Consider the following 21,379-nt stretch of genomic DNA (forward strand, 5'->3'; position numbering starts at 1 on the left):
TGCTGTTGGATATGTTAATTTAGCATTCAGTAAATAATAATGTGTAATAAATATTATATAAATATCTTATTCATACATTTTATATATTATATGATACATTTATACATGTGGTTTTATATTACACTAAAAACTATATAAATTATATATATATAAATATTTAGATCTATTTATATAATTATACATAATAATTAATTATATATATAAAAATAGGAATGGACTTATTTCTACTTTGCTACTGCTGACCCTGGGCCCACCCTGAGGCACTCCCTGCACTTGGTGGGGCTTTTGTGGAGGAAAGCCAGGACCTGCCTGCATCCCCCTGGAGCAAATCTCGGGATGAGGGTTTGGGATGAGCCGGTCGGGATGGAGCGGGTCGGGATGGAGCCGTTCGGGATGAGGGTTCGGGATGAGCATTTCGGGAGGAAGGTTCGGGATGAGCGGTTCGGGATGAGGGGTAGGGATGGAGCCGTTCTGGATGGAGCAGTTCGGAATGAGAGCTCGGGATGAGGGTTTGGGATGAGGTCTCGGGATGAGGGTTTGGGATGAGGTCTCGGGATGAGGGTTCGGGATGAGGGCTCGGGATGAGGGCTCGGGATGAGCCGTTCGGGATGAGGGTTCGGGATGAGGGCTCGGGATGAGCCGTTCGGGATCAGGGTTCGGGATGAGGGCTCGGGGTGAGAGCTCGGGATGAGCCGTTCGGGATGAGGGTTCGGGATGAGGGCTCGGGATGAGCCGTTCGGGATCAGGGTTCGGGATGAGGGCTCGGGGTGAGAGCTCGGGATGAGCCGTTCGGGATCAGGGCTCGGGATGAGCCGTTCGGAATCAGGGTTTGGGATCGGGGTTCGGGTTGAGCCCCCGCCGTCGCCGCGCGCCTGTCCCCGCCCCGTGACGTCACGGCCGCATGACGTCAGCGCCGCGCGGTCTCCGCGCAGCGGCGGCAGCAGCAGCGGTTGAGGGGCGGCCATGGCGCTGCCGCTGCTGCCCGGCTTCTCCCGCCGCCGCAACGTGAGTGACCGCCCGGGCCGCCTCCCGCCCGCCCTCTGCCCTGCCCCGGGGCCGCGGGGGCCGCGCCGGAGGCGGTCCCGGGCGTGGCGGGGCCGCTCCTGCCGGGCCCGCAGGTGGAGGCGCCCCTGGGTGCGCTGAGCTCCCCTGGCCTCAGCGGCGGGTCCGGGTGCTGTGCGGCAGGACGGGAGAGATGAGGCCAGAGCTGCGCCAGGGCAGGTTTAGGCTGCGCACCAGGAGGAGTTTGTACACAGAAAGGCTGATTGGACATCGGGGTGGGCTGCCCGGGGAGGTGGTGCAGTCACCGTCCCTGGAGGTGTTCAGAGAAAGGCTGGATGTGGCACTCGGGGCCATGGACTGGGTGACACAGTGCTGATCCTGGATGTGGCACTCAGGGCCCTGGCCTGGGTGACACGGAGGTGATCCTGGATGTGGCACTCAGGGCTATGATCTGGGTGACACAGTGCTGATCCTGGATGTGGCACTCAGGGCTATGATCTGGGTGACTCGGTGCTGATCCTGAGTGTGGCATTCAGGGCCATGGGCTGGGTGACCCGGTGCTGATCCTGGATGTGACACTCAGGGCCGTGGGCTGGGTGACATGGAGGTGATTGGTCACAGGTTGGACTCGATGATCTCAGAGATCTTTTCCAAACTCACTGGTTCTGTGATCTGGCAACTGCTTTGAGGCAGTTTGAGCTCTAACAGCTCTAACAGAACAAAATAGGGAGAGAGAGATACCCTCTATATAAGTAACCAAAAAGGCTTTGCCAGAGAGGGCAGTGACAGAAATGCTGATGTGCTGTTTCAAGGTTTCCCAACACCATTAATCCAGGCTAAATAGACACGATGGTAATTTTATCACAACAAATATAAGTGGAGGCTGCCATCACCACTTCAAAATTTTTCATTAAGGGTAGCTGGGAATTCACTGAACACACTCTAATGTGAAGCAGTGTGGGGGGGTAAGGAAGAATTCATGCATAGCACTCTAGCTGATGCCTTCAGGAGGCAAATGAAACTGTATTTTAATGTTGTTAATAGTGTTAAAGTACCTGGAAGGGAATCTGTCGTTTTCACACTATAAACATGGAGTCAAGGCTGCCCATACAAAATGTCAATACCCCATTGCTGGAAGTGTTCAAGGCCAGGTCAGGTGCAGCTCTGAGCAATCTGCCCCAGAGGAAAGTGTCCCTACCCATGAAAAGGAGGTTGGAGCTGAATGATCTCTAAGGTCTCTAACCACACAGGCCATTTTATGATTCTGTGAGACACACAAGGCAGGTAGACACAAAGCTGCCCAGGTCCAGGGAGCATGAATTTGTGTAGGAATATGTGAACTCCCAGAAATATGTGACCCACTCTGTGTGTAAGCACTGCACAGGTGTGTGCAAACACAGGACCTTTTGCAAGCCCAGCCTAGAGACTGTGAGGATCTTTCAGGCATCTTCTTCCCTGGAAACAGCTGGATGCTGTTGTTTGGAAAGGAGTATAAACAAAAAGGTCTAGTGGTGAATTGAGATTTTTTTTTTTTTTTGAGATTCAGTCTCTTGCTGAATTGAGATTTGTTTTGTTTAGGATTGGTTGTGTGTGCCACTCTTGAGGTGGCTGCTGGGTGGGTGTGTCAGCAGCACTGGAATAGGTGTGTGCCATTGGTACCTGCTGGCTGGAAGCAGAATAGCTCAGCTCAGGGACATCTGTGGCTTTATTGTTCTTCAATCTAACTTAATTGATTTAATTTAACTTCACATGCTTGGGAGGAGTTCCCAACAGTGTTGAACACCCCATGCTGAAGTGCATGCAGTGAGTATGTTATGAAAACTAAAGGTGTGAAAGCTGTCACCAAGCGCCACGAGACAACATTATAAAAACCATGGTTAGACGCTTGTGAGGGCTCCAGATTGCTCTTTTTGTCAGTCCTTGAGACAGTGGAGGTAATAATGACAACTCACCTCCACAAATGAGAAGCTGAAAATAACATATTTAAAGGAGAAAAAAGGTGTCACTGCTATAGATAAATTGAAAAGGAAGAAAGTGTTTCCACCTGTCAGGACTGTGAGCATCACCACCAATGCCTCTTATTGCACAGAAACAACAGTGGCAAAGCATTCCCTGAAGAAGGATGCACAGGGGACAGGGGATGGTTGTTCCTATCAGCCCTTGGTTTATAATTATGGGTGTTAATTCCACTCATTGCTGTTCAAGCTCCTAGTGAAATTCTCTTGTCTCTGCTCCTAATGCTTCCACCTGCCTCATCTGTAGATCCACAAAGGGCATGGAAGGGGAGTACATGTGTGTTCTGTCTGCCTTGGATGTGTTTAATAAGGTGGCTTCCAGACAATCAGAGCTTTAAGGTAGTGTTCAAAATCAAAATTACAGTAGGTTGTGTACACATAAGTCCATTCATCAAAAAAACCCCTCCACCTCTTTTAAAACAGAAGTCCAAAGATCAGCTGCTCATCAGCAGTGCCTGTGTTTTTTGTTTGTGGGTGATGAGGAAATCTAACAATACAGGTATTTTGAGCACATGGTGGAAACACAACATATAAAAGGTTTGCTTTATTACTGCAAGAAAAAGTTTGTGCATTTGGAGCCTGGACTGTGTCAGGGGTGGCACTGGTTACAACTCAAGCACTCCCTTTATTAGTGCTCCTCATCTGCCTCCTGTTCTCAAAGGCAGCTGCTCCTTCTGGTACTGGATTGATGTCCTTGCCTGTGTCAGCAGCTAAGGAGGAGGGTGACAAACTCATTTTCATATGGGTCAGATTTGCCAAGTGCTGGCTGACCAGTGTATTCTCTTGCCTGATGCTTGAAATCTCTCTCAGAGAGAAAATTCTGTGCTACAATTCTCCTTGGCATTTCTTAGAGAATTAGACAATAAGTTTATAGATCTCAGGGGGAAACTAGATCCTTGAAAAACTGCAAAAAGTTCTGTTGCAAACTTTAGTGGCACAGCAGAAATTCCACATCTTCCTTGTTCATTGCAGAAGCTTGGAATTGCCCTCAACTGTGCTACTCTGGCTGTCTCTGTGTTTCCTGCCTGAAATACTTTCTGCTGCTCTTTAACCCACAAAACAGGACATTAATTTACCTTGAACACAAGAACATTTCCCAACCTCTTTATAAGGAATTGTGTCTGCTGTCCTTTCTTCTTTCCTTGAACCCCTTCCACTACCTCTGTCCTTTCTTCTTTCCTTGAACCCCTTCCACTTCCTCCTGCCCCTCAGCCCTGCTCTCACAGATCTGTCTGTTCATGACCCCCAAACCTGAATCTTCCGGTAGCTGCTCCTTGTGGCTGCATTTTGGGCCCTTTCCTTTATCCATCTCTTGTCTTCTCCCAGGCAGTAAGAGCAGCCCAGAATCACTGAATGGTTTGGGCAGGAACAGACTTTTAAAGGTCATCAAGTCCATGAGCAGAACACCTTCTGCTAGATCAGGTTATTCAGGGCAACCTGACCTTGAATATTTCCAGGAATGGGAATATGGTGGCATCCACCACCTCTCTGGGCAGCCTGTCCCAGTGTTTCACCACCCTCACTGTTAAAAATTTCCTCCTTATACCTAGCCTGCATCAGCTCTCTTTTCACTTAAAGCTATAATCCCTTGTCCTGTTGCTACAGGCTCTGCTAAAAAGTCTGTCCCTTTTATTCTTATTCTCCCCCTTGAAGAAAGGCCACAGTAAGGTCTCCCTGGATGCTTCTCTTCTTTGGGCTGAATAACCCCAACTCTCTCAGCCTGTTCTTACAGGAGAGGTGCTCTGGCCCCTGCTAATTTTTCTGGAGCTCCTCTGGACCTGCAGCAGCAGATCCATGCCTTTCCTGTACCGATCCACACTATTGGTGTTGATGCAGATTGTTTTGTGATGTTTTTAGAGTGGCCCCAGAGTTGCTGGCAACAATGTCCTAGGGTGTTCCTCCTTTTCCAGTACCACCTAATCCCTGAACATCCTGAGACCTCTGCAGCAAGCAGGGGGTGATAAAAGAGTTGGAAATCAGTCACATGAATTTGACTGGCACAGTGTGTAGCATTTGCATTTATTTCTATCACTTAGCTGAAGCAGCCAGGAGACTTTATCAGCAGCCTAGAATAGTTCAGAAGTGCCACAGTTCCTCCTGATACAGGGTGTGAGCAGGACATCCAGGGTGCAGCTGCTGTTCTCAAGGTGGGAATTACAGATGGATCCCGGGTACAGAACTGTGCTGCCACTCCTGCCATAGCTCCCTGTGGGACTGAGTTAAAAATGTGGCTTCTGAGAGCTCACTGAGGGCTCTCCCACCACTGCAGCTGCTGTGCTGGAAGATTTCCAGCTGTGTTTGGTTCAGCTGGAATGTGCAGCTCCCTGGGGAGTTTGCTGTGACTCCATTCCAGAGCAAGATGCAGCGAGCACGAGGCAGCGTTCCCCGAGGACTGCAGCGGCTGAGATTGCAGAGCCAAGAGCTGCAGTCAGGAACCCTGACCTTTGTATTAGTCACTATTGAGTGGATCCTCAATATTTTTCAGGCTCACCACACAGAAAATGTCCAGCTTTGTTCAGCAGATCCACAGCCTGTTCAGTTGAGCTGCATTAGCACAGCAGCCACATACAAGCTCTTTCCCTGCTCTCTGAAAGCTTTCTGTTAAAAGTCATTCAATGTGGAGGTGGTATGGTGTTCTGTCACTATTTTAGGCCAGATATGGTCTGAGTTCATTAGCTGAAGTTTCCCAAATGAGATTTTTCCCTTTTGTGATCCTCAATTTCTATTTTTGTTGTTGTTCTGTTGTTCTTTTATTTTTAATTTTAAGAAATAACTGTACAGATTTTGAGAAAAGATAGTTTTGTCTATGGATCTAGGTGCTTTTTGGAAGAAGGGGATAGGTAATTATGTGATCAGGAATCTAAAATAGTCTTTTTGTCAAACCCTAAAAAGTTACAGGAATGGCACAAAAGATTCTTAACAGAATTGAAGCTGTTTTATCATGTATTTTTCATATAAAATTTTAAGGATGTTGTGATTTTAGCCCTAAATTCTGGAAATTCCAGGAGGATCATTCATGGATTACTTTGATGAACACTTTGCCATACTTTTGCTGCTAAACCCCAAAGACATATGAACAGCAAATGCTTCTAGAAGAAGTTTTAAGGACATGAAAAGCTTTCCTTTGCTCAGGAAAACTGCCACCCTCACTGTGCTTTGCTAACTGTGCCTTTCTCCCTGACACATGGTCTGGTAATAGAGGGAAAATAATGAAATAGTTGCTGTGCCAGAAAGTGGATCTGTTCTGTAGCACCTTCAGTATAAATCAGATGTTTCTGCCTAGAAAATCCCCTTTTAAAATTCAGCTTGACTTGGGTTATTGTGCATTTGAACTGATAAATGCATAAAGGTCCCTTCCTTTCTGACTTCTCCCCAGCTCTTTCTCAGCTTGCAGAGGAACAAAATTATTTTAAAAAGCAGCAAAGGGAAGTTCGGTAGCACCCAAAGGAGAGAGAGGAAAGCATCCCCAGTGCAGATGTGCTACAAAGCAGGTGCCAGCCCCTGTCAGTGCTGGCTGGCTGCTCCAGGTTCCAGGAAAGCCCCTGTCCTCACTTCTTGTGGGAGAGGTGGGATGACCACTAGAAGCTCTGCTTCTGCTGATGCTTAAATGTCAGTGCTCACACTGAAGTGTGGCATTTTGTGTCACAGCTCACAAATCTGTGCTGATATAAAATATTTAATTTTGGGCATCATTCCTGCAAATGTGTCTGGTTAAATTCCTGGCTTGAGCAATGCTCTGTGGTAGGGGGACCCATGAGCTCCTAGTCTGCATACAAGCATTTCCTTTTATTGATTTTCTCTTGTATTCAGTAACTCTTGTTCTTGAGTTAGATCTTGAAGAGAAATTTTCTGTTTCCTTTGTATTAAATTATGATAGTTTCTGCATACTCTTTTATCCACTTTTGTTCAAAACACTGCTTACCTTTAAAGTATCTTCTTTGGGGGTGTGCTTCCATAGCTCTGATTGTTTCTGACCCCAGTATGTGAACCTTTTTCCTTTGCAATAACTGTTTCAAAGGGTACTGGCTAGCTCAGCTTTTTTAAACCTAAGCAAGGGTATAGCCATTGATTATCATGGTATTAAAAATAATGATTTGTAAAAATAGTAAGTACTCTTTTTCATACCGCTATCCTTGCAAAAGTGGTGTGCAGAAGGATTTTAAGCAAGGTTCACTAGCTAAAGCAGTGATTGGGCTGTTCATGTCAGCAGCTCTCTGGTTTGTGCCACTGGATTTGGAGCACCTGGAGGCAGGTGAACAGTTCAGACTGTGACCCCAATGTGCAGCAGTTCCTGCAGACTGGTGTTGATAGTTCTGTGCCACGAGGCTGGTTCCCTGCCTTTCAATTCCTGACTCTTTCATACTGGCAGAATGAAATTACTGCTTGAGTACTTTCAGGTTTTGCTGCTTCACTTGTTCCCAGAATTGCTCTGCTGGGTGTGTGTTACGTTATCTTGGAGCACTTGAATGTTGCCATCATGAAAAAGGATTATTTGTACCATTTTTTGATTTATGATATTAACTTAGAACTGTCTACACTTTTTGGGGGAGTAGTGGTTTACACATATGCATGTGATAATCAGTGATGTCCAGTCTTCCAAATGGAGTGGGGAGGCAATTTTGTCCCCCTGCTACTTTACTGACATGCTGCTCTGAAAAATTTTGGTGTCCAACCTTTTCCTCTGCCTTTGCTTTTCTCAGCCATAACATCAGTTCCCATTTCAGCCTCATCTTCCCTCATGTTCCCCCAGCCCCAGGGAGGGCACAGCTCTGATGGCCTCTCTCTCCTCTTAATGGGCATGCCAGCATGCAGTGGCCCCTCTCTGCTTTCCCAGATACAGGATTTTGAGGATTTGAGAGGGCAAGAAAGGAAAGAATAGCAGAGTGAGAGGAGCTAACAAGTCAGGATTGCTGCTCATGGAAGGAAGTGGAGTTTTCTATTGGCATTTCCTATTTCCCTGTCCTGTTCTGCAAGACTGCTGTGTGGGCTCACTAGGGGCTTGCTGCCCAAGCCCAGCTCACACCAGCTGCCTCTGGCCAGCAAAGCAGGCAGCTTATTAGGAGGGACATTCCCAGAGACAGGAGTGATATTTATGTGAGACAAGAAGCTTTTCTGTGTCACTTGAAGACTGGCTCCAGCCCCAGCCAAGAAATTGGAGTGGGCAAGATGGTTTTCTTTGCTGTTGCTTGTTCCTATATTTTTAAGCACTCCATCTTTAATTGCCTGAAAAATTAGTAATAATACAGAGGAATCACTACAGAGACCTTCTTTTGAAATACTCCCAGGTGAAATGAATGTCTGCCTTTTGATTCAGGTCCAGCCTCTCAAAATTCAAGTGTATTCACTAGTGCAGAGGAATTTATTTGCACTCAGGGATGCAAGTGTAAATAAGATCTTTGACATGCATAAGGAGAGCAGGCTGTTCTCTGAGTGCTGCTGAGCTGCTTCCATTTGTCCTCTGGAGAGCTGTAGGAAAGGCCTTTCCCCTTTACCTTTTACAGCAGTTCTTGAGGGTGATTTGATTATTTCTCTACCACCTCAATCCTTATTGCAGGGAAGGAGTGTGGGGTTAAACATCTGGTACTGTCCAGTCTCTCAGCCTAGGTAAATTATTGGAATATTATTCCATTTTTGTCTAGAAGACTGGCAAACTGTCCACTGGAAAATGTTACTTCACTTGCAGCATTCCAGTTACAGGTTTTTAGAGTCTGTATTAAAAGTAAATATAAAGAAACTTTTGCATGGCTAATCCTCCTTGCCTGAATGGTCAGCTCTCATGTACTTAAAAGCAAAAACACAGAATTTTTTTTTCCTCTTTTTCTTCTGCACTTTTGACAGATTGGGGGAGAAAACTTCCACAGATCACAGATCTGTGGGTACAGCAATAATGTTCGGAGGCTGTTTGAAGATAAACCTGGAATAGGAGGTGAACTGTTACCTGGTCAGACCCTGAAAATTACCAGCAGTGTGTTTCCTGAAGCAGTAGGAAGTAGTCCTCCTTCTTGGATAGCATTTGACAAGCAGGTATGTAGAAATACCTTTTTTTTTTTTGATGAATTGCTACAATATGACAGAGTATAATGATGAAATGTCATTAGTCAGATATTTCAGAAAATTATTTTGTGCATGCAAAAAAAGCTCCTAGATAGGCAAAAAGAGTGGTAGTGGGTTTTTTTTTTCATTATATTAATGTATTGGACAATTAATATAAACATAACAATATATAAAAATATTTCTGTATTGGGATACATCTCCTACAGGATTTAACAAAAATAAGGGGGTGGGAAGCATATTTCTTTTTAGTGAAAATGATGACAATAAGAGAATTATTTGGCAAGCTGTAAAGAATGAATGTAAGGTTAATCCCCAGTCTAGGAGAAAGTGTGTCTGGGCACTTGGGAATCATTAAACTCAGTGGAGTGCTACATGCTTGGGATTCACTCATCCTATCATACTTGTATGCTCAAAGTCCTGTTGACTTCTGGACTTTTATATGATTTGTTATTGTATAATTGTGTATGTCTGATACAGACACAGAAATTTAAAATTAGGGTTAGTTTTTTTGTTTGTTTGGGTTTTGGTTTTGTTTTTTTGGTTTGGTTTGGTTTTTTTTGCAAGAATTTAGTGTCACGTTTTAAGTTAGAGAGTTATCAAATAATTGTAACCTGTGATGACAGGAATTTTGTAGCACATTGTTGTTGCTTGCTATGGTTAAATTCACATTAAATTCTACTTAGAGATATTTTATTTCTAAAGCAAAAAGCCTACAATCAGGGAAGGAAAATGATCGAGAAAAAGGAATCATTCAGCAGATAGCAGAAATGTTGCATGACTAAATGATTATGGTATTTAAATATTGAGAAGAAAGGCAAATCTCATAATTTTTGCTTTAAAAGAGAAGCCATGCAGGTAATTGGAGTACAATTACACATTCATTTTTGGCAGAGCAGAACTACAACAAGAAGATGTTAGGTTTGAACAGCTCATTTGCCTTTGGTTGGCTTTGCCTCTGAGATCCCTGGTGTTGCTCCCAGAGCAACATGCTTGAGTATGACCTGGTCCAGTGTGCCCAGGTGTTAAAGCTTCATCCAGACCTGGCCTTGCTTTTCCTACTCCCTTCTTGGAGGGTGTGTTGCCTCCTCAGGCCTTGGATCCAAGCCTATGGAATCAAAGGGGTTCAGTAGGAGGCAGAGGGACCTTCCAGTGAGCATCAGTTCCTGGCCTTGGCTGGTGAGAGGAGCTTGCTGCCCTTTGGCCATTCCTGATCTAATCCATCCACAGGGCAGTCCAGGCCAGGAGTCTGCAGGTTCAGAATTGGCCTCTGGAGGGCTCATGTGTTTGTGTTAATGACAGTTTGTTACAGGGCACTCACTATCCAAGTAATTTAGCTTCCCCAGTTAAGAGCCTGGGATGCAGCTCTGTCCTCCAGTGCTGCAGTTTGGGACTCAGCAGAATGCACTTAATGAAAAAAGGTTTGAGTGGGTGTTTATCTTTTGAAATGTAAGCTGCTTTCTTACCACTTTGGCTGTTAACTTTCAGTAGTACCATAGCAACTGCAAGAAGGACAGGCATAAAACTTCATTATTAAGTAAGCTGAGAAGTACTCATTGTAGTTTCACTTGCCTAATAGGAAGCAGGTGTAAATTTAATTTCTTCTATGATTAAGTACACACACAAGGCCTCCTGGGCTTGGAATGATATTTATAATTTGACTATCACAGGTTCCAGGGAAACTTTGTGGCACTTTGCAAAGTGCAGCAGAGTTTATTCAATATTTGTTATTTTTGGATTTCATAGGTAACATTTAATTTTTTAAGGAGTGGGATGGGAACTTTGTTGTTCTATACTACAGATGAGACTCCAGTTAGTAAGCGTTACATTTTGAGTATTTTTAAGACTAACTTTGGTCCAAAATGAAAAGTAAGTCATCTTCATTTCTGTTCCTTCCCCTCCTCACACTTCCTGAATCATCTGCTTTGATCTGCAAAATTTCAGTTGGTTGCTGCATATATTTCAGTCACACACTAGCATGTTGATAAGGGTGTAAAGAGAATAAAGTGTGAGTGCAAAGGAACCTGCATAAGCTCCTCAAATGGGATAAACCAGGGCATAGGTGTGTGCTCAGAGAAAGAAATAAATCCAGTGTATTAAGGATGTGATTGGGCTTGGAGTTCTGTGCAAACAGACTGCTTTGCCTGGCTGGTGTCTCATGAGACAGCTGTTCTCAGAAGAGATCATTGACAAAATTAAGAACAATTAGTGATGAAGCAGAGCTCTTGAAGAGCATTCTAGAGGGACTGGCAGAATAGGGACAAGAGGGTGCAGAAGTTTCCAAGTTTCCAGAGGAATGAAATTCTGATCCGTGTCAGGTGAAGCCCAGGATGTTCAGACTGGGGTACCGTGGTTCTATCATAGCACCTTTTTTGTCCCCTGGAGTGTTCAAGAGGTGTATACAGGGCTCCTGGTCATTCCAGAACAGTAGCTAGAGGCCAGGAAGGATCATTTGGTCACCAAAAATGGCACTCTGCACCAGTGTTTAGACAAATGGAAAGAGGAAGAGATGTTGCAGGTTGATAGTTTGTGTTGCCTCTGCTGTATGTCAGATATTTTGTCCAGTGTTTTTATGTTTGATACATGAAGCAGTGAAATCCACAGTTAGAAACTGTGGACAAGTATTAATTTTTAAATATATTTTAAAATCTGTGAATTGTTCAGAAACTTGCATGTTGTACTAATTAAACTATAACCAAGTTTTCTAGATTCCTTTGTGTAAAGATCTAATGCCATCAGATTTAACAGGTAATGGTTATGTAGTTTGATTATAATTTAAATTTTATTTCTCTAGTGGTGGAGGGTCACAGTGCAGGAGAGTTGATGCCAAAAATGTGTCTGTCATACTGTTCAGTGGTTACTGAAAATCAGTGGGATCTGAGCCTTTGAAATAATTTCTGGAAACAGAATTATTCTGATTTTGCACTTACCCTGCCTGAGAGAAGGGAATGTGTCTGAGAAGTCTGAGCATGACATAGGGTGGCTGTTGGTGTGTGCAGGCTGCTACTTCTCTTTTCCCAGATGTAGAAAAGGAGGTTCTTCTTGTCCATGAGGTGTTATAAAATCTCTGGATGACAGAGCACTCATGAGTACTCATGGGGGTACTTTGGGATTTCCAAAGGCACGTGCAAAAGGAGTGCAGACTATTAACCAGTGTGTTCTGTCATGCAGGGAGCTCAGCCAGCTTATCAGATTTCAAACATTTCCAGCTCATGGTCTGCTAGATGCTTGTTGAAACATAGGGAATGGTTAAACTGTATTTTTTTCAATGCTTCAGATTGTTTGATGAATCAAGAGTAAAGGTAATTGCATTTATTAAATATAACCAGTATGGAAAATTAAGTATAAATTAACAATCATTTAATCCAAATGTATTGGGGGGACAGAATGGAAGTTTTAATTAATGCCTTCCTGCACATACTAACCAAAGCAAGCATCCTGCTAGATAATGCCCTAGGAAGTAGATACATCTCTCATGGTCCCTTAACATTGGTGTTGGTGGTTAAAAACTGATACCAAGAAGTGCAAATTTTGTATAATGGTGTCTGAGTTTGATCTGGGATCTCCAGGTATGAGGGCCAGTGAGCACCTACCCTGTGAAGGTGGGGTTGTTTTTTGCATTATTGCTGTTACAAGAGACCATGAAGAGAAGTTGCTACACTCTGTGTGATTTCCCCACTCACTGAACTGCAGAACCAAGGAAGTTTTGAAATGCCAGCATTGCACAGCTGTAAATGCCTCCTGAAAAATGTCATTTCTCTCTGATAGGTTTCAGTACCATTCATTTGAACACTTGCAGGATCTGCTTAGAAAGAACTCTTTCCACTTACCTTGATGGTAAAGCCATTGCTGTCATCATGCAATGTATTTTCTAGTTATTCATAGAATAGCAGTCTAAAATTTGCTTCAGTACCTGGGCAGCTCATTGTGTTATCAGAAATGCTTTGTTTGGAGGATTTTCCAAGCAACCTGCTGATAGTTTTGTATTTGATTTATTTCTTTACTTTAGAGTTCCATCTCTGCTTACATGTTGTGATAATAAAAACGCCAAGCAAAGAATTTTATATTTATGTGCTTTAATGTGGATTTCTGTTCTTACATTTCTGAGAAATAAATCTACCTCCTGAAATCCATACATTTAGTTACTTATGATTACAAGTTTATTTGACATATTTTGCAAAAGTGTTGGAGATTTTGCTGCTTTATATTTATTTATTGTTTTTAATAGGTGTTGTGTTTTGATGCCTATTTTGAAGAAGAAGTGCCTGAAAAACATCAAGAGCTGTACAGAATTAGACACTGTAAAATATATTTCTTCCTTGAAGATGATACAATTCAAGTGACTGAGCCTGTAGTGAAAGACAGTGGCATAAATCAAGGTATCTGTTTTTATTGGCACCTTTTTTCCTCCCCTTTATATCTCTCTTCTCTGCAGTCCTGGTCCATTCCAAAGGATATATAATGTGAGTTCTTATAGCTAAAATGGGGTGTAAATGCACAGGTATAATAGTCTTTTCTTGTTACAGATCATGATGTGAATTCTTTTGTTGTCTTCGTTTTCAAGATGTGGGTTTTGTAAGGCTGAAACCTCTCCTGTACTCAAACATACAATTTTTTCTCTAATATGGTAGTTTGAAATCCTGGTGGTAAGGTCTTTGTCAGTGTTGTGTCAGTCCTGCAAAAACAATTTGTGTTCTAGATCTCCATTCCTGAGCCTGGCTCCTCCCCTCTTGGCACTGACAGGGAGCTCTGTGGCAGCAGCTCTGTAATTGTTCATGAGCTACTGCAGTGTCTCTGCCATTATTGAAGACAAGAGTCTTCTGTGCCTCTGGCTTTTGGTTCTTTATGATTAAAGTGCCCTTGGCACAGTAATTCTTCCTGCCTTTCAAGTTGAGGAGCTGTCTTGCCTCAGTGTCACAGCCCTGCTCTGGGACCAGCCTGAGGACTTCAGGAGGAGGGTTTGCTGTGCTGATTTACTGGGGTATTACTGGACTTGGTTTATATTAAGAAAATGTGATCTAGCGGTCAACATCCTGTTGCAGAGGGAGAACACAGCTGCTGCTTCTTGGTGTTTATGGGTTGCTGCCAGAATTAAAAGTTTTTAAGGGATATAATCCAGAGAAGCAGGATGTCTTGGGATGGCTGCACCTCCCAGTCCCCAAAGATTTTTTGTACGTTTTATACATTCTTAGCACAGCAATTTTTAAAAATAAGTTAACCATTTAACTACCCTATTCTTTTCCCAGATCAGCAGATGCTATCAATTTATCTGTCTACAGAATAAGATAATATTTAAAGGTGTTATGTGCATCATTACTGTTAGGACTGGGATAAATTGCCTGTGAATCTCTTAAGACAGTATTTCAGGTGCTACTGTTCTTGTGTTGAGTAGCTCCTGCCAGAAGTTTTGTGAGCTCATCAACAGGGACTGATTTTGAATGCAATGAAACCCTGTCCTACTCCTACCTGGGCAAGTGCTTTTTCATGTGAAGAAAACCATGTTGGGGCTCTTTTCCTTACCCCCAGCCTGCACACATATGTAGGATGTGGAAGTCATCATTGGGTTTAGGTTTTCCTTGACTTGTGTGCCCCAAGAGTGGGAGCAGCTGCTTCTGGGGTTTGTGGCTTAGAGGAAATGTCCACTGACAAAGGAAGTACAGGGAGTCAGAGGTGATGCCTTTGAGAGAGAAGGTGGAAGCCAGATTCTTTAGAGCAGGATAAAGCAAATTCAAAGCTGATTCCTTTGAAGGAGTTATTTTCATTGTTTTTGTACTATGAGTTGTGCAGGCTGCCTCTTCAGCCCTAATGCTCCTGGCAGTCTAGTCCTGTTCTTTTGGTGACAGGAAGGCTACAATTTCCTCCTGTTTCCTTGGTTGTATCTTGTGTTAATGGTTGTTGGAGTCACCTTTGATACTGGACCTAAAATTAACTGAATAGTATTAGAGAGAAACAAGAATTTTCTCAGTCTTCCATGCAAGGATGTTTTGAAAGTCTCTATGAGATTGTCTGAGTAGTTTATGTGGGATAACTATGTATATGCAACATATTTACCTGAGGGATTAAAAATAAATGTTCCAGGATGTCTAAAGTGCTCTTAATTTATTTGTCACTGGTACCTGGTCTGGTAAGGAAGCTCTTTGTATTGGTTGTGTTTAGGAAGGAAGAAAAACTGTAGATTGAAAGGCCCAAGGACTATTTGGAATGTGTTTGGGCCTCACAGTTGATGCATAAATACAGGGCCTATACTTTATTATAAACATCTTCATAAATATTCTTGTTGTCCTAGAAATTAGTATGATGTGGAGTGAAAGAGGTGATGGAGACACCCATCAGAGGATTCTCTGCTCACATGCACTTGGAGTTTGACTTCATGCTCCATAACTGAAGACCAATGACAAAGTTACTAAGTTAAAGGCTCTAAATATTTGATGTTGAATACACACAAAAGCAATATTTCTTAAAAACACATACTAAATCATGAACTGCTAATCTTACCATTTTCAATAAAGAATTGTCCCATTTCCTCTTTTAATATAATTCTCTCTATCTATCTATCTATCTTACATTGTTTGTTTTTATCCTAACTGGGAATTTTTAAGCCCAGGAACAACAGGAGTGGAACTGTCTGCATTGTGGAGCTGGTAAACTGAAGCACAAAGGAATGAAAATCTCACCCATGATCATACAGAAAAGGTCATAACAGGGTGAGGAGCTGAACTGAACTGAAGTTCAGGATCCTGACCATTTTGCTACTCTCTGCACATCTGCTGAAATACAACTTTTCAGTTAATTAAAATTCCAGGGATTTGTAGAGGAAAGTTCAGCTGTATAAGAGCTTGGCTTGCTAAAAGGCAAACTGCACTGAACAAAAGATCACAGGTGCATGAAGAAAAATGTGTGAGGACATCAGGAGCAGGATGGGCTCAGTCTGTGTGGAGAATTTGAGAGTTGCAGTGCCAGGAAAGGGGTTGTGTAAAGGAAGAACAGCAAAAACCAGTGATGGATAAAGTAGAATTGAACTGTTGAAGCTAGAGGGTGCTGGTCACACTAACTTGGATGTTTTCCTTGTCAAAAAAGATGTAAACCAGAAGCTGGGATGGCGGTTTTTGGGAGGCTTCTTGGAGAGAATGTAGAGCTGTGACAGGGTAGATCAAGGCTATTTTGGCTGGTTAATGCCTTGAGGCCATGGAATTACCAATGCTTGTGCCATAACCCACAAATGAGACTTTGATGATCTGAATGGGTGTCTGGGAATGGTGGGATTGGAGAAATGCAGTAGTTTCCCATTGTGTTATTGTGGTTTTGTGGAAAGAAATTTGGACAGGCTTACAGACTGCAGGAAGATCTGGTGAAGGAACAGTGGTCAAAGAAGTTAGAAGAATTTCTAAATTGAATTATGATTTTAAAAAACTAAAACAAATTGGCTTCAGAGAAAAAAAGCAAGAAAACGTGTTTTTACCATTGATCAAAATCTTAAACTAATGAAGTAAATGATCTGTGGGAAATGTTTCAGTGACTTTAAAAACTGCTTTATGAAACTGGCTGCTGTACTTGGACATTAATTTGGACTTACAAGGTTGCTACTAAATAGCTGAAATTTAAACTTCATTTAATTTTGGATACTGCCTTGCTATTTGTCAAATATTAGAAACATTAGAGGAAATCTGTACTGAGGAGGGAATGCAGAGACCTTGAACTTGAGAAACCAGAATCAAAGCAAGAAACAGCAGGACAGTCACAGTGCACATGGCCCAAGTCAAGATAAGGAGAGAGGGACAGCAAACTTGACCACATAACAAACTCCAAATGCTGCTTCCACAGCCAGAATGATAATTACTCTTTCAGTATAAAAAAAATTTCTCCCATAGAGATCCAGGCTATGTATGGCAGTTGCAAGTGTTTTGTACATATAATTCCCAGTTAACAGGACTGTGGCTGGCTGATACAGTCTTATCAAAAGGTCATTTCTGTTCCTGTGGGGATGACTGTAGCTTCCAGTGCAATCCAGACCCTGCAAGCCAGAGCAGAGTGGAGCAGCTGGCTGGTTTCCCCAAGGTCAGCCAGCTGAAAAAGAGAGTGGAGCTGCCTCCTGGCTGGGTTCCCAAGGCTGGCTGGCTGAAGAGGAAAGTACAAGTGGGAAAGTGAAGTTGCATCAGCTCCTCCAATATAACAGATTATCTAAGAGTTTAAGCCTCCCCCAAGGCCTTGAAATAATTGTGATTTTGCCATATTTGATGGTGGCCAAATCATGACCTTGCTATGTTCTGGAAGGGTGAATAAGTGAATGTAAGAAGCCTCCTTGTTTATTGGGATTAATTCTTTGTGTTGTTGTGAATAATAGTGGTGGCTTCTCCTCCTTTCTGTGTAAACAAAGCATGTACAAACTCCAGGTATTACTCATTCCTCTCCTCTCTCTAATGCACTCTTGAGCTGTGCAGAGTCAGAGGGCTGTGCTGAGGAAACTCTGGGTACCATTTTATTTCTTCTGCAGAGAAGAGAAGCAGCAAACACCAAATCATTTTCTGCCCAGCTTCATTGTCAAAAGGCCTTCACTACTAGTGAGATCTCCTTAAGCATCTGCTGGGGTTGCCAAATAACCCAAAGGCCCAAGAGCAAAGAAGATATGCCACAAATGATGGTGTGGGAGCTCAGTGCCACCACCACTGTCAGAGCAAAGCAGTACCTCAACTCCCTTTCCAGGAGCACAGTAGAGCAGAGCCTTAATCTGACCAGATGCAAATATTTAAATCAATGCTTGGTGGTGAAGTAGCATGTCCTGCTCAATAAACTGACAACCAAAGAACCATCCTGAGCAACCTGAAAACTGCACAATCAGATGCTCCTTTAACAGCTTGCAACAAATTTCTAGACGAAATGTATTATTTTCCAGAAGGAAGAACAATTTTAAAATGATGAGACCTAACCCCAGCTGATCAGGTTTTATTAAATTTCAAATTCAACATTATGAAATGTACCCTCTACATGTGTACATCAGGCACAGTGATACCTAATAAAAGCAAAGGATTGCTACAGATAATATCTTTGCAAGACATTTTCCATTAGGAAAGAAATTCTTCTCCCTCAGAACAAAATGGGTATGTGTGTTTCACCCTTAAAAGTGATACGAAAAACAAGCTGAGGCTGATTCACCAAACCTGAAGTGAATATAATCTCTGAAAACACCTCATATTAGAAAATCATCAACCATTATATTTTAATTAGAGTCATGATTCAACAGGATTTGCATGCTCTGACTTACCCCATTATCTGTTGATTGACCTAAGAATTAGCCAAAATCAGGTAAAATATTTTAAAGTATATGGTTTTGTTAAAGCTAATGTGATGTAGTTTTACATCCCATTAAAATGTGCTACATCCCACATTTTCTAACACCTTTCATGAGGAAACATCCTAAATAGGTGTTTATTATGCTTAAGCAGATAGAGGTTCAAGTTTATTTTACAGTCACAGGTCAGTAACCAGAATGTTGGATTCAGTACATGTGAAACATCAGGATGATGAATGGGTCTTAAACAATTATTTTAATGGGAACATAAAGTAAATCTGCTTTGTTGCTTTATTCCCCTGAAAAATTAAGGACATGTTTTCATTGTAGGAATTAGAACTTAACAAACAACTCTGATAATGTAGTAAAAAAAGGTATTTCATACAAATTAGTCTATAGGGAAATAAAGTGAACAATAAAGAATTTCCATGGACTAGCCTAGGAACAAGGCCCTTCAAACACCAAAGCACACATTGGTATCTTTCTCCCTTCTGCTCTGCCTCTCTTTATCCCATCTCTCCCCAGGACCCCATTTTTAGGTTGATTCTAAAATTCCTGTAAGTTATTTCTGAAATATTTGTGGTATCCCTAAACCACTGAGGTAGGAGGGGATACCCTAAGATTCTCCAGTCCATGCTCCTGCTCCAAGCAGAATCAGCTGGAGCCAGATGCCCAGATGCCATGACCTTTTGGGTTTCTCTGAGAATGGAGTCTTTGCAATGCTTTTGGAGAGCCTGTTCCAGTATTTGATCACCTTCACAGTAAAAAAGTGGGTTTGTGTGCTCAGCTGGAATTTTGTGCCTTTTAATTTGCTATCATCCTGCCAATGGGCACCATGGAGAAGAGCCTGGCTCCATCTTCTTCATTCCCTCCCATCAGGTATCTGTAAACTTTGATACATTTCCCCCACCTCGAGTCATCTCTGTTCCAGACTCAACCTTTCCCCATCTGAAAGATGCTCCAGTACTCAAGCATCAGTGAGTACTTTTGAAGCATCACAAGCAGTGAGTACTTTTGAAGCATCACCCAATTCATCAATGTATTTGAGAGTTCTCAGCTGATAGGCCAATAACAGTTTCCTTGTCTTATAATCTTCAAAATGTGATAAAATTCAATGCTGTCAGGATAACAGTCCTTTCATTTAAAGACTGTGAATAACAAAATGTACCTATTTAATTTCTTTGTCAAAGTTAAAATATCTCCCTTTTTTCTCCTCTCCTCTCATTCTTTCTCTTTTGGATACTGTTCCTGTGAGGCTGTGGGTGGTGAAGTCATGGTTCTGTATTTTTGAGATGGATTCTTTGCTTCAGACCAGCAATCAGAGCCCAGCTCACCTCTCTTGTCTCTACTTTCCATGTGCTCCTTAAGGAAGCTCAGTTCAATGTCTTTTCAGTGTTCCTTGATAAGTCATACTTTTTTCCCTGCTAAGGCAGGTTTTTATTCTCTAAACCTAGTTCTGTAGGGATCCTTGGAGCAAATATTGTTTACCTCATGAATTTACTCTGTTTTCCAGGAACTATTTTACGACGGGGCCTGGTTCCACTTCCACCTCCTCATGAGGATCAGTTCTACACCATGTATCATTTCAATATCAACACAGAAATAACCCTTTATGGCCGAAAATATAAGATTATAGATTGTGACCTGTACACAAAAAATTTCCTGAGGAAGATAGGAATCAGACTAAATCCTCCTGCAAGCCGTCCGGACGACCCATACACCACAGAGCGGCAAAAGGTCAGGAGGGGCAGCAGGGGTGAAAACTTGATTTCAAGAAAACTTGATTTGAATGCATATTACTTATATGCATTACATACATTATTTCTTCAATATCAAAGAGAAAGTAGCTATTTCAACATAGTAAATCCCAAGAGAAAACTTGGATTTAAACATTTTGGTATGTGCCTTGTTGTACTACATACATAATTTTCTCTTGATGTGTTTGTAAACATTTTAAAACAGAATAAAATTAATTAGGAAAAATAATGTAAGCCTTTCAGTATTAATCTGAAAAGAAAAAAAAAGATGTACCTATTATATGTTCTACTATAATTTACATGTTCTACTTATGATTTTGCTTGAGCTAATCTAATGATAATAAACACTTTTAAAGTGTTTAAAGAAAGATCTAATTGGAATTGTGGTTCCAGCACCCACCCATGGCTTCCTGCAGACTCCTTTCTTCTATTCATATGTTATCTTTCATCTCTACTCCAACATGTTTTTAACATGTTCTTTACATGTGTAAGGCAAATTCAGTGTTCTGCAGTTTTAAGACTTGCTAGGTTTTATTTCTCTCCCTCTTTTGTAAGTTATGGGATCACATATACACAAACACACACTTCCAGAAGTCTCACTCACAACTCCTAGATTCTATGTGGATTCCTCTTTGCAGAACTGGTAGTTTGGGGTTTTTTATTTTTTTCCCCTCTGGGAAATAGTAATGGGAGTGATGTTTTCTGTTGGGAATAATGACAAGCTTCCTTCAGTTCTGTTTTTCTTGATTAATATGAGTGCAAATGGCACTTGACCTGACTCTTAGCCTGTTGTGACAGATCCAGCCTGGTCCTCTGGAAGCAGCAAATACTCCCTGTCTCTGTGGTATCCTCAGTGTTCTCAGTGAGAAAACTGCTGTGGGTCTCAGCAGCAGTAATGGAAGGTGACTGTCACTGACATGTGTGGGACAATTTCCCTGTCTCTGAGGCATTCTCAGGCCAACAAATTGGTTTCTCTTCATTCATGCAGCCAGGCTTGTGCAGTCCCCCAGTGAAAAGCAGCATTTGTAACACATCTGGTTCTGTGTTGTGGTGACTCAGCCTGGCCATGGGTTTCTTTTCCCTTACTCAGCCCCTGTAGGTAACAGCTGTGTATATAAACACATGCTGAGTTGTCTTGATACTGTCAGACTGTGTCAACATTTTGTATGATACTGCATAACCCACGGAGGTTTTAATTTTTTTTTAACCACAAGCAAAACATTCAAGAATTGGGCATATCAAGCCCTAAAGAGAATGGAGAGGGAAAA

At 42.3% G+C, this 21,379-nt stretch overlaps 1 protein-coding gene across 1 annotated transcript in view; it reads left to right on the forward strand.

Annotated features, from left to right (window-relative positions):
• Nucleotides 1-912: 912 nt before the first annotated feature.
• The window catches only part of EFHC2 (EF-hand domain containing 2), a 56,289-nt gene continuing 35,822 nt past the window's right edge, over nt 913-21,379 (forward strand). The window contains exons 1-4 of the mRNA XM_071430256.1: nt 913-1,005; nt 8,856-9,041; nt 13,297-13,447; nt 19,868-20,091. Coding sequence (XP_071286357.1) covers nt 964-1,005; nt 8,856-9,041; nt 13,297-13,447; nt 19,868-20,091 — 603 coding nt within the window. The 5' untranslated portion in view covers nt 913-963. The remainder of the gene's footprint in view (nt 1,006-8,855; nt 9,042-13,296; nt 13,448-19,867; nt 20,092-21,379) is intronic.

The sequence above is a fragment of the Agelaius tricolor genome, unplaced genomic scaffold (assembly GCF_023055355.1).
Source record: "Agelaius tricolor isolate 1412-34295 unplaced genomic scaffold, bAgeTri1.0.p SCAF_7, whole genome shotgun sequence".
Classification (NCBI taxonomy): domain Eukaryota; kingdom Metazoa; phylum Chordata; class Aves; order Passeriformes; family Icteridae; genus Agelaius; species Agelaius tricolor.